The 13,248-nt window shown below is 52.2% G+C and overlaps 1 protein-coding gene across 1 annotated transcript in view; it reads left to right on the top strand.

Moving 5' to 3' along the window:
• The window catches only part of INTS1 (integrator complex subunit 1), a 46,343-nt gene that overhangs the window by 24,627 nt on the left and 8,468 nt on the right, over positions 1 to 13,248 (top strand). The window contains exons 24-40 of the mRNA XM_053276274.1: positions 306 to 473; positions 658 to 769; positions 1,397 to 1,558; positions 2,204 to 2,350; positions 3,418 to 3,516; positions 4,085 to 4,209; positions 5,254 to 5,508; positions 5,631 to 5,790; positions 6,252 to 6,392; positions 7,150 to 7,330; positions 7,430 to 7,550; positions 7,980 to 8,110; positions 8,493 to 8,580; positions 8,863 to 9,089; positions 9,992 to 10,115; positions 11,963 to 12,096; positions 12,713 to 12,905. Of these exons, the coding sequence (XP_053132249.1) occupies positions 306 to 473; positions 658 to 769; positions 1,397 to 1,558; positions 2,204 to 2,350; positions 3,418 to 3,516; positions 4,085 to 4,209; positions 5,254 to 5,508; positions 5,631 to 5,790; positions 6,252 to 6,392; positions 7,150 to 7,330; positions 7,430 to 7,550; positions 7,980 to 8,110; positions 8,493 to 8,580; positions 8,863 to 9,089; positions 9,992 to 10,115; positions 11,963 to 12,096; positions 12,713 to 12,905 (2,568 nt within the window). The remainder of the gene's footprint in view (positions 1 to 305; positions 474 to 657; positions 770 to 1,396; positions 1,559 to 2,203; positions 2,351 to 3,417; positions 3,517 to 4,084; positions 4,210 to 5,253; positions 5,509 to 5,630; positions 5,791 to 6,251; positions 6,393 to 7,149; positions 7,331 to 7,429; positions 7,551 to 7,979; positions 8,111 to 8,492; positions 8,581 to 8,862; positions 9,090 to 9,991; positions 10,116 to 11,962; positions 12,097 to 12,712; positions 12,906 to 13,248) is intronic.

Consider the following 13,248-nt stretch of genomic DNA (forward strand, 5'->3'; position numbering starts at 1 on the left):
ATCTCCAAGTTAGGGCTGAGAAAGATTCTTCTCTGCAGCCTTGGAGAAGCTGCTGCCAGTCTGGGTAGACAAGGCTAAACTAGATGGGCCAGTGGTCCGACTCCATCTAAGGCAGCGCCGTTTCCTGTGTTTGTGTGTCTGATCCTGGCTTCTGAGAAAAAGGCGGGTTAAGCTGTTCCTTTCTGCCGTTCTTCTGACTGGACCTTCACAACACCTTCAGCTTCCTGTGGTTGTCCCCACCCTGCCACTGTCTCCTCGTCCGGCACCGATCAGTGCTGTTCTTAGCGGTTTTCTCTCCCTTTCAGGATGTGGCCAGACTGATCGTGGAACGCTCCACCATCATGTCCCACCTCTTCTCCAAGCTCTCGTACTGTTCAGAGTCCGACGCCGTGCTGGTCGCCCTCCTCTCCATCTTCTCGCGCTACATCAAGCGTATGCGGCAGAGCAAGGAGGGCGAAGAGGTTTACAGCTGGGTAGGCATCCTCTCCTCTCTCTCTCACAACCCCACTTCCCCCTGAAGTCTTTGCCAGTGTATGTATGCACCCTTCAGGGAGAGGTTGGTTTGGAAAGCGCTCTCGAAAGAATGCTTTGAACGGAATCGAAATGAAATTGAAATAAAATAGTTGCTGATGCCATTTCCTTCCTCTCTCCTTGCAGTCCGAGTCGCAGGATCAGGTGTTCCTCCGCTGGATCAGCGGAGAGACAGCCACGATGCACATCCTGGTGGTCCACGCGATGGTGATCCTGCTGACCCTGGGGCCGCCGCAAGGTGATTGCTTGTGCGTCCAGCAGAGGCGCTGTTGTTCTTCTGGGCCACAGAAGAACAACAGACGCTCCTCTGGCCAATCTCAAACTGCTCCAGGAAGGGGAAAGTATGGGCCTTCATGATATACCTCTTAGACCAGGGATTCTCAACGGTGGGTCCCCAGATGTTATTGGACTTCAGCTCCCATAATCCCCAACCAAAGGTCACTGGGGCTAGGGATTATGGGAGTTGAAGTCCAATAACATCTGGGGACCCAACGTTGAGAATCCCTGACCTAGACAATCTCTGAAGCTGAAGGGGTAGCTATGTACCATTGCCGGTGGTCAGCTGGTGGGACTTCAGTACCCAGTATGTCTCCTTGTTCCTCACCGTGACCTAACAGAAGCTGAATACATCATGCTGAGTTGCGTAATACGTATAGGTTGCAGAATTCAGCAGCTCCAATTGCAGAATTTTGGTCAGCTTGGCGCAGAATTTTCATTTTTTAGCACTGAATCCCTCTGATGACAGTGAATGGTTCAGCAGTGGTGTTTTGAATGGTGTTTGACAATCCTCTAATCCAGGATGTTTCAGATTGCTCTGGAGGATTTGGGGGCTGACAGACTGCTTTCTCTAATCATTCCTTCCAAGCCGGCGATGGGAACTTCTACACTTTGCTGGACATCTGGTTCCCTGAAAAGAAGCCCCTCCCCACGGCTTTCTTGGTGGACACTTCGGAGGAGGCTCTACTGCTCCCTGATTGGCTGAAGTTGCGCATGATCCGCTCAGAGGTGCCACGCCTGGTGGATGCTGGTAAGGGGGTCTCTAATTCCTCTCCCCTCTCTATTTGGGGCAGGGATGTGTGTGCAAAATGCATCCCTTCTGCTTGAGCTCTGGCTTAGGGGATGGGGCTGTAGGCCATCGGTGGAGCCTCTGCTTCTCGTGCAGAAGGCCCGAGCTTTAGACTTCAGGTTGGCCTGGGAAAGTCCTCTGTCTGCAATCCCTCCAGAGATGCTGCTTGTCAGTGTAGGCAATACTGAGCTAGATGGACCGAGGGTCTGACTCAGTTTATGGCAGCTTCCTATGTTCCTGTGTTGCTCAGTGGGCTAGTCTGGCTGTCCTGTTGGCCCCTCGTCTTTAGACTTCTGATGCCTTCCCAAACTGTTCCTCATGTGGAATTATTTTGATGTTTTTCTGTCCGCCACCTTGAGCATAGGAATTAAGGCTGCTACCAAGTTGCTTTCATGAATAAATACGACAACAGGTGCATTCCGATAGTATCGCCAGTGGTGGGAAGAGGCCCCGGGATAGATCTTGTTTGGCCTCCACAGCGTCGAATGCCAACATGCCATAATTCTGAGACGACATTGCATTCCTCTGAGGCACGGTGTTGGTGGATGCCATGGAGTGGGTTATATCCGGACCCAAATGCTGACTCTGGGGTTGGGTCTCTTCCAGCACTGCAGGACCTGGAGCCTCAGCAGCTGCTCCTCTTCGTCCAGTCCTTCGGGATCCCCGTCTCCAGCATGAGTAAACTGCTGCAGTACCTGGACCAGGCCGTGTCCCACGACCCGCAGACGCTGGAGCAAAACATCATGGATAAGAGTAAGGGCGCTCCGCCCGGGAAGGCGGCCCTCGAAGCCCAGCCCTTCCCGATGGCTCGTGGGGCGGTGGGGGAAGTGGCACGGTCCTCAGAGGAGCCCTGTGGGATCTAGTCCAGGGCTGGACAGTTCCCAGGCGCCAGGGAGCCATGGTGCCTAGACTAGGAGAGTCCGATGGAGAGTTGTTTCATACCATCTTTATTTGTTCTTGGCAGCCCCACTTCTGTATGTTACTTGTAGATAGAATGGGAAACTACATGTGTGAGCACACACCCCTGCTAACTAGGCAAAGAGGCACCTTTTTAAACATGGTTATTCTCTTTATTTAGTGGGGAGAGCAACTGGCCCTATCCACCCCCAGCACAGTATCTCCAGTGACTGTTGCTGGTGTCTATCTTACATTTCTTTTTAGATTTTAAGTGGGATCCCTCTTTATCTATCTATCTATCCATCTACCTACCTACCTACCTATCTACCTACCTATTTACTATTTCTCTATGTAAACCGCTTTGGACACTTTTGTTAAAAAGTGGTATATAAATATTTGTTATTGTTGTAAGATATTCCCCTTTGGGGATGGGGCCACTCTGAGAAGAACAGCTGCACACTTGCATGCAGAAGGTTCCAAGTTCCCTCCCTGGCAGCATCTCCAAGTTAGGGCTGAGAGAGACTCCTGCCTGCATCCTTGGAGAAGCCGCTGCCAGTCTGTGTAGACAATCCTGAGCTAGATGGACCAAGGGTCTGACTCCCTAGAAGGCAGCTTCCTATGTTCCTAATAACATGAAGGCGACAGGTTTCTCCTCCTCTTGTCCCCCAGCAACAGGTGTTCAGAGGTAAACTGCCCCTCGACCTGGAGGTTCTAGTTCACGATCATGGCTAACAGCCATGGTTAGACCTTTTCTTGGTGTCTTTGTCTAATCCCGTTTTTGAGTGATCTAAGCTATCTTGTGGCAGCCAGTTCCATAGGTCAGGCCTTTTGTGAGCTTGCAAAGCAGAACTGGCACAAGTAGAATGGCTTCTGCATATGGATAGGTGCTCGGAAGGACATGCTCACAGGTTGTCGTCTTTCAGATTACATGGCTCACCTCGTGGAGGTCCAGCACGAGAGAGGAGCTACTGGCGGCCAGACCTTTCACTCGCTTCTCACCACCTCCCTGCCAGCTCGCCGAGGTATGCTCACCTGGGCTTTCGCTTCCCTTTCAGGAAAGAGGGTTGGCTTTTCCCCTTCATCCTTTCCAGGCTCGTCCCACATCAGAAATTCCCTGTAGGTAGAAAACTAGCATATTGGGGGAGAATATCAGGTTTAGAAATTCCCCTTGACATGCTTTCTGCAGGTAGAGGATGGATGACATGGTCGGCGGGAGCATTCACATGTATGGTCCTCCCCCTGTATGCAAGAGTGGTATAGTCTCCGCATGATTTCTCTGAAAGCATAGGTCAATCCTTTAATCATTCCTACAGAGAAGGGTTCTCAGTCTTGGGTCTCCAGATGTTGTTGGGGCAACTCCCAACATCTCCAGCCACAGGGGGCTTCAGGAATGGTAGCCTAGCAACATCTGGGGACCCAAGATGAAGAATCTGAGGGCCATTGTGGCTGGAGATGGTGGGAGTTGTAGTCCAGCAGAATCTAGGGCCCAAAGATTGAGAACCCTTTAGGATGAATGTGTTTGTCACTGAACAGAGCCCCGATTTCTTTGAACGGCCCAGTTCACGATGTTTTGCCTTAAACTCCCTTCAGACAGCGATGATACTCCGCGGCCCAAAACCAGCCTGGAGGCGTCACAAGGTCAGGGCAGAATCCGGGCGCTGGCTCAGATCCGAGTCCTTGGTCCAGAGGATGACCTGGCAGGCATCCTTCTTCAGGTAACTTCCCTCCCTGGATGTTCTTTTCCCCATCGCGGTGTGTCTAGGATGCTTTACAGGTCCCCCCCATCTCATTTTCTGGTGAGAATTAGGGATGTGCACGGAACCGGTTCAAACGGCAGGTGGTTCCGCCGTTCAAAGGAGGGGAGGGGGGCGGTGCTGCTTAAGTATCTGACCCGACCGCACATCCTCGCCAACTGGCACAGGCACGTCAGATGCTTCCAGTTCTGGTAAAGGGGGCAAACCGGGTGGCAGGGAGATAGGCTGCCACCCTGATAGACTTTCTAAAAACGGAGTTCCAGCGGAGGCAGAGTGGCAGGAGGGGTAGTTTCACACCCCGCGGCCCTTGACATATCCAGGGAATTCATGCAATAGATAGATAGCTGACTCTAATACAACAGTAACCAAAAATATAGCTGAGAACACGCTCCGAGATATTGAAAGAGGCCATGTTGCATTAAGTGTATTTCAATTTGTATTCTGTATAGCTTTTGAAATTTGCTGAACAATTTGATTGGGTTTGTGGTTTTTAGGGTTTGTGTGTTGTTTATAATTCGGGTTTGATGTGCACGCCAAATGTTATTGTTATGGTTTGTGGACTGAAATACACTCCATTGGCGATTATGGTTGCTAACAACAGGACTACTTAAAAGGCTCGCCTTTATCTCGCCTTTTTAAGTAAAGTATTCCGGCCATACTGATATGTTTCATCTGCAGCCCCTTTTATCTGATTCTGATGGTTTCATTTGTCTAAATGTGGCTAAATTTTGCTTTAAAGCTTGCAGAATGTGCAAAAAGATGCTTACTCTGATGTAGGCTCTTACTGTCTGCCGCAAACTGTATGATGATTGTTTAGCTGGTCATTGACCATAACAAAAGATCTTCAGAAAAGCCCTGGCGAATCAGACCAAAGAGCCATCTCCATCCAGTATCCTTAAGCGTAGAATCTGGGAGATTTTTTAAAAGCGCATAGCACACGCGGACCACTGCGGGTCCTGTTTTGTTGCTCTGTTCCGTCACGCAACCCTCTTCTCCTCCCGCCAGCTGTTCCCACTGAACCCGGATCCCCGGTGGCAGAACTCAAACCCCCGCCCCCTCGCCCTGGCTCTGCAGCAGGCCCTGGGGCAGGAGCTGGCTCGGCTGCGCCAGGGAAACGCCCCGGTGCCGGGGACCATGGCACGGCTCCTCCAGGCACTGGCGGCGCTGCTGAACTCCCCCCATGGCGGGACGTTGGTGATGGCCATGCACCGAAACCATGTGGGGTCATGTCCCCTCATGCGTCTACTGTGCCAGTATCAGGTGAGTTCTCTCAAACCACGGCTCCCAGTCAAAGTTGCCAAGAGTTCAAAGCTCTTGTCTGCCTTTTGGACTGCTCTCCCTGCCCTGTGTCCCGGCTGTAATCCGACTTTTCTTCCCTCCAGCGCTGCGTCCCCCAGGACACGACCTTCTCCACGCTGTTCTTTAAAGTCCTGATGCAGATGTTGCAGTGGCTGGAGAACCCGGCTGTGGAAGAAGGGCCTCTCCGGACCCAGCTCAAGTCCTTTGCCGTTCAGTATTCAGCCAGACACAGGATCAACGACGGTAAGAGGGCTTCACCGCACGGCAGAGATCAGGAACAGAGACAGTCTCATCCTAGACCAGAAGTGCCTTGGAGCGCTGGGGACAAGCATCCCTGAAGCAGGGATTCCCAGGTGTTGTTGACTGCGACTCCCATCATCCTCAGCGGTCTTTGGTTAGGGATACTGGGAGCTGTAGTCGACAACATTTGGGAATCCCTGTTACAGGGAACTCTGCTGGGCACCCAACGTTTTGCCTGCATTACCTTGAAGAACACTGTGTGCATTGGTGTCATTGCCCATACGTGCGTATAAATTCATTAAGATCCCATTTTGAGCAGCCTCCATTGATTACTTGATGGGATTCTGGGATTCATAACCCTAAACATCAGGTTTACATGGAACAAGGCTGGGTGAAGGCAGGAAAGCATCCCCTTGCCGGCCGCTGGGTGACACACTCTCTTCTTCTTTTGTGGGGCTTGGCAGTCCGCGGGGGTTTCCTGCACCTGGCGGACGCATTGGCTTTCCGCCGCGACGCTGACGTGATTGGCTCCACCGTGTGCGCCATCATTGCCACCCTGAAGTCTGGCGAGAAGTACAACGTGGAGCCAGAAGTTGTTGGTAAAGGTAGGCCTCTTCCTTTGACCCTGCCTCACTGCTGAAGAGGGACGGGTACACTCTTGCTCCTAAGGAAAGCCCTGCTGGATCAGGCCCAACGCCCATGTAGTCCAGCATCCTGTTTCCCACAGTGCCCCTGGGAAGCCCACAGGCAAGAGCTGAGGGCGTCCCTCTCTCTTGCTGTTGCTCCCTTGCCACTGGAATTGAGTGGCATCTTGCCTCTGAGGCTGGAGGTGGCCTCTAGCGCCAGACTAGTAGCCACTGATAGACCTGTGTTCCCTCTTAACAGGGATTCCTAGGTGGTGTTGACTACAACTCCCATCACCCCCAGCTGCAGTGGCCTTTGGATGATGGGAACTGTAGTCGACAACATCTGGGAATCCGTGTTAGAGGGAACACTGCTTGCTTCTCGCTGCTTTAGTAAATACCAAACCTGATCGCCTGATGCCTCCGCATCAGGCAGCTTCCTCCGTCCCCATCATGGTGAACCTGCAGGCAGCCTGCTCTGTAGCGAGCTTTGCCGAGTGGTTAATCCCAGCCCTGCTGAGTGGCCACGGCTCCCCTTCAGTGTTCCCTGTCAGAGGGATTCCCAGAGCTTGTGGACTACAACTCCCAGAACCCCCAGCCACTGAGGCTGAGAATGCTGGGAGCTGTAGTCAACAGCATCTAGGAACCCCGGTTACAGGGAACACTGCTCCCCTTTGCGCTCCGCCCCAAGCCTCTAAGGGCCTCTCTCTCTCCCCCTCTCTCTGCCCCGCTGCTCTAGTCCTCCAGGGCCTGACAGAGATGCACTCGCCATTCCTGGAGGAGCTCCTGGCAGCCCTCTTCTCGGTTACCATGGAGACCTCCTCCCACTTCCCTACCACTGGACCCATCTCCATGGTGAGCTCGCTGCTTCTGCAGGACAAGGAGGAGGCCTTCGTCAAAAAGGAAGCGGAGAACAGCAGGTGGGTCGCAGGGGGGCCAGTCTGCCTTGCCCTCTCTGGCCCTAGAGATCCCCCCTCTTTCCCCCCCAACTCATCCTGGACCCCACTTTGACCTTTCAGCACCGAGAATGCCCGCCTGGGGCCTTCGGGCCTTTTCATTGACTGGCTGGAGATGTTGGACCCTGAGGTGATCAGCAGTTGCCCCGATCTCCAGCAGAAGCTGCTCTTCTCCTGGAACAAGGTGAGGCCCGTTCCGGCCAGAGCAGGGTGGAGCCGGAGGCCAGGAGAATTTCCCCCCAGAGTAGCCCCGGTCAGATGGATTTTTTTCATCTCTCTGCAGAATGAGTTTTGTTCTGGGCGGCAGTATCAAGGCAGGGTGTGCGCACATGTGCATTCAGAGTGGGGCCTTCCGGATTCAACCTGAGCGGGATCTAAAATGAACTGAGAGGACATTGAAAAAACTTGTGAGCGCGCACACATGCGCACACCTTGGAGGCAACAGTGGCCCCATCTCCTAAGGGGAATATCTTCCAGTCCTCACATGTCTCCCATTCAAATGCAAACCAGGGCGGACCCTGCTTAGCAAAGGGGACAAGTCCTGCTTGCTGCCACCAGCCCACTCTCCTCCCCACCATCATGCACTTCGTGACCACCCTCTCGTTGTTTTCAGGATAAAGCTGCTTCTGCATCGGAGCCGCCCTCTTTCCGCCCGTACCTTCTGGCCCTCCTGACCCACCAGTCTAGCTGGGCCACGCTGCACCACTGCATCCGGATTCTGCTGGGCAAGAGCCGAGAGCACAAGTGAGTCTCCTCAGGCCTAGCTGCACGTGGCCGATGGTCTCCGGCAAACGCGGAAAGAACGTCTTGTGCGCACGAGGATGGCAGAGACACATAGGGAAGAAGCGGCCGCCGTCCCTGCTCACCGAAGCAGGCAGCAGGGGGCTGTTGAAACCATTTATTTTGGCTGTAATTCTGGCCACCTTTTTTTAAAAAAAGACAAAAGTCTTTAAATTGTCACATTGCCCATTTAAAACTGACTCCGTGGTTTGGAGAAACCGGTGGTTGTCCTTTGCTGGTGGGCTTGATGCTTTGTGGGGTGAAAATCCCCCATCTCTGGGGTGGGGAGATTCAGCCTTCCACTCCATTAGGGTTTGACACATTCCTCCTTGATATCTTCTGACAGATTGGACCCGACTGCCTCCTTGGATTTCCTTTGGGCCTGCATCCATATCCCTCGGATTTGGCAAGGAAGAGACCAGAGGATACCCCAGGTAGTCCACTTAGGAACATCGGCAGCTTCCATAGACCGAGTCTGACCATGGGTCAGACAATAAATTGTAGCTGGTGATGATGGGAGTTGTCGTTCAGCAACATCCGGAGGACCACAGGTTGGGAACCCCTGGCCTAGATGGACAGGGATTTCTGAGTGCAATGCATTACCAAAGTTGGGCGTGGGAAACCTTGTAAGCACTTGCGCACTTCGGTCCCCTGTGTCTGCGCTGGGCAATCCTTAATCTTGGCTTTCCTCCATCCTTCCCTGCCCCACGGCACAGAAACGGCGAGAGGAGTTTGTGCTGCAGCTGAAGGCCCCCGAACTGATCAGCCTGGTGGAGCTGATCTTAGCCGAATCGGAGACCCGGAACCCGAATCCCGAGGCGGCCTCCTGCTCGGTCATCCAGTCCCGGCTGCCGCTGCTGCTCAGCTGCTGCCACGGAGACATCGACAGCATTAAGAAGGTCGCAGAGTACCTGACAGGCTGCTTGCAGCAGTGGGGGAGCAGGTGAGGATATCCGACTCAAAAAAATAAATCAGAATCCACATTCTGCCTCTAAACATAAAACCGCGCTTAAAAATTTAAAATTTTAATCATTTGTTTTAACACCGTGTTTTGTGATATTGTTTTGGTCGTGTTTTGTGGATTTTAAATCTATTTTTTCTTTTTATATTTTAAATTTTGTACACCCCCTAGAGATGTGCACATCAAGCACTATAAAAATATGATAAATAAATGAATGAAAAGATCACTCTTCTGTTGTTAACTCTCAAGCACCCCAAAACAAATAGGTGTTCTGCAAATAAGCACAGCTGTGCCCATGAGCTAAGTTGGGGCTCCCAAGCTTGACTCCCCAGATGGTGTTGGACTACAACTCCTATCATCCTTGGCCACAGTGGCCTTTGGCTTGGGGTGTTTTGCAGCGGCAGCAGTGAGTGTCGGCCGTGGAGTTAGCAATAGCACTTAGAGTTCCGCTGAGTCTCGGATCCCTTCGGGCCAACTTGCTTCCACTTGATTCCTCAGATGCTTGACAGTTGCAGGAGCCTCTAAAGCTTAAGGCTCAACTTAGTCCTCCTAGCTGTGTTTGGACTACAACTCCCATAATCCCCAGCCACAGTGGCCAGGGATTATGGGAGTTGTAGGCCAACATCTCTAGGAGGGCCAAAGTTGAACAGCCCTGCTCTAAGGGCACTGGGAGAAATAGTTTCAGCCTGTCTGCCTGCCCTCCACGTGGCCTGCGAGCATTTCTCTGGAATCAGTGAGGACTGGCAACTTGGATTTTCAAATAACGGAGGCTGCATGCTGCTCAATGCAGCCTGTTGAAAAGACGCCTTGTCTGGACTTGGAAGCCTAGCCCCACTCTGATAGGGTGCTACATTACCTTTCACCCGCCCCCCCTTCTCTTTCAGTCCAATGGGCAAGCGTTGCCAGGACCTTCTCCTGCAGATCTACCTTCAGCTGCCAGAACTGCTTGTCCCAGTGCCAGAGTCGCTGCTGTCCAGCGAAGGAGCCACCGATAGCAGCACCTGCAAAGTAAGGGCTGCGGGGAACAGAGAAGGCACGGCCAGAGGGAGGAGGAGGAGGAGAGAGGTGGTGGTCCCATCTCCCTCGGTGTTTGTAGCCAGCAGCTCTCCAGGGCTTGGGGCAGGGGAGGAGAGCCAGTCTTGCAGCAACAAGCCGGAATTGTCCCCTTTGCTAAGCAGGGCCCCCCTGGTTTGTATTTGGATGGGAGGCCGTGTGAGGACGGCAAGGGGTTCCCCTTAGCGGATGGCGCCATAGTTTGGCAGCAGAATATCTGCTTGCTTGCAGGGTTCAGACCCTGGGAAATCCTGATATTTTTGGTGATCTGCTGACCTTAAGGGGAGGAGAGCTGGTCCGGCGGTAGTGAGCATGGATTCTCTCACTTTGCTAAGCAGGGACTGCTTTGGTTTGCATTTGGATAGGTGACTATATGTGGATCTCTTGGGGGATGGGGTAGTCGCATCTACGTTGCATGCAGAATCTTGTTTTAAAAACAACCTTGTTTTTAAATTCTGCTGTAACCCGCCTTGGGATTGTTTTAATGAAAGGCGGTATATAAATTTAACAATAAAATAAATAAATTTAACAATAAATGTCCCAGGTTCGGTCCCTGGCAGCATCTCCAGGTAGGGCTGGGAAAGACTTCTAATGGCCAGCCCTGGAGAGCCGCTGCCAGTCAGTGAAGACAGTCCTGAGCTAGGTGGAAAGAATGATCTGACTCTGTATACGGTAGGTTCCTAGATGCCAGGAGCAAGCCTGACAACCCTGCACGCAAAGCAGATGCTCTACCCCTGTGCTAGGAGACCTCCTAATATAGAAGTGCATACAGCTGCCTTCTACTGAGTCAGATCTTTGGCCCGCCTAGAGAAGAATTGTCCACACTGACTTGGTGGCGGCTCTCAGACTGGGGTCTTCCTCAGCCCTATTGGAGCAGCCAGGGATTAAACCTGGGACCCTCCGTATGCAAAACCGAAGCTCTACCACTGAGCTAAGGCCCCATACACAAAACAGAGATGTACATAGGAAGCTGCCTTCTACTGAGTCAGACAGTTGGTCCATCTAGTTCAGGATTGTCTACACTGACTGGCAGTGGCCCTCCAAGGTTTCAGGAAGGGGTCTTTCCCAGCCCTACCTGGAGATGCTGCCAGGGAGGGAACCCTAGGGCGGAAAGGAGGGATCCACGATATCCCAAGGAGAAAAACAAAAAACAGATCATGGATAATTAATCTAATAAGCAATGAAATAGGAATGGATTTAATCAAATCACATACTAAAGGTAATATAAGATATACCAAAAACCAGTATATATACAAAAAGCATATGACTGAAATATACTATACAAAACCAGTCAGGTAAACATCTACAAACAGCATATATGAGGGAATGAATACAATACCCATAAACAGATAGTAAATAGTAAACTCCCACTAGGAGCCCCGAGTCAGGTGGAAGCAAAAGAACCTAACGGCCAGAAGTTGGCATCAATATGTGGCTCCAAATTCGCTCACGTTCACAATAACAGCTCTTGTAGTTATCTGGTAGTCTGATAGTTGGGAGCGATGATAGGGATGTAATGGGTTGTACTCAAGGTTCCAAAAGTTGATAACAGGAAAACAGGACATGCTGTGTAGTCTGCGGAATGCCGAATGAAGAGACTGGAAAAGGCAGTACAGCTGCCCCGAGATAACGAGCTGTTTCACCGAATGCTTCTTCAGGAGCACATTTCATCAGTTGATATGCAAGCTCAAACCATAGTAACACTCAGTGTTACTCCGAGCAAGTAGAAGCCTAAAAGCTCCACTGTAGCAGCAAAGCCCTAATCTTTGCGGTTTGACCACACTGGGTGATTCTCTCCACAGCTCGACGCCCTGGTCCACAGGTTCCTCACTCTGCTCGCAGACTCCAGCGACTCGAAGACGAACGAGAGCCGTCTGTGGGACGCCAACATGGCCTGTCGGAAGCTGGCCGTAGCTCACCCCATCCTCCTGCTCAGGTTCTGTCTTGTGCTTTTCCTTTTTCCATGACGCTTGCCCAAGAACCCCAAGGCGGACATTCCCTGACCAGCCTAGAAAACTTTGCCCCCAAATCCCACCATCCTTTGCCACCAAGACACCAAGCTCTCTTCTGGCCAAAATGCCTTTGTCCAAAACGAGAACTCTGTATTTTGTTCCATCTTTTTGGCAAACCGACTGCATGAATTTTGTCTCAGCCCCTTTTAGAGCCTCCCAAGCTGGTGGCCATCACCACATCTTGTGGCAAAGAGTTCCGTCGGTTTTAATTCTGTGCTGTGTGAAAAAAGTACTTCCCTTTTGTCCGTCCTAAATGTCCTGGCCTTCGGTTTCATGGGATGACCCCTGGCTCTGGTGTTGTGAGAGAAGGAGAAAAATTTCTCTGTCTGCTCTTCTCCACACCATGCATAGTTTTATAATGCTGGCCAAAAGACCAAAATAAAAATCTGGCATCATTGTATAGGCCTCTATCATATCCAGACTCTCACGTTCTAAGGGAAAGAGCCTCAAGTGTTGCAGCCTTGCCTCGCAAGGAAGCTGCTCTAGCCCCCTGATGGTTTCGGTTGCCCTCTTCTGAGTGCCTCCTTCCTCCACCCGCAGGCACCTGCCCATGATTGCAGCCCTGCTTCACGGCCGGGTTCACCTGAACTTCCAGGAGTTCCGCCAGCAAAACCACCTGACCTTCTTCACCCACGTCTTGGGCATCCTGGAGCTCCTTCAGCCTCAGGTCTTCCAGGGCGAGCACCAGGGGGCGCTGTGGGATTGCCTCCTCTCCTTCATCCGCCTGCTTCTGGTAAGAGAGCCTTTCAGAAGGACCACTGCAATGGGCCCAATGCTGGGAAGGCGGCGTCTGCCCGTCTGTGGGGCTTTGTGTTCACCCCCCACCCACGCCAAATACAGATCAGAATGGTCCGTCTTGGGGGGGGGGAGCAGGGGGCTCTCAGAATTCCAGAACTCAGGGTCAGCCCGTGAAAACAGGTGGGCAGGAGCTCCTGCGAAGGGGAAGGGAAGAGCTTGCAGAAAAAGTACCTGCTGGGTCAACGGCACATCAAACCGGGCATCCCATTCCCAACATGGGCCAGCCCGACTGCCTCTGAAGCTGGAGGTTTTGTCCAGCTATAGCCATGGATAGGACT

The sequence above is a fragment of the Hemicordylus capensis genome, chromosome 13, assembly GCF_027244095.1.
Source record: "Hemicordylus capensis ecotype Gifberg chromosome 13, rHemCap1.1.pri, whole genome shotgun sequence".
Taxonomy (NCBI): Eukaryota; Metazoa; Chordata; class Lepidosauria; order Squamata; family Cordylidae; genus Hemicordylus; species Hemicordylus capensis.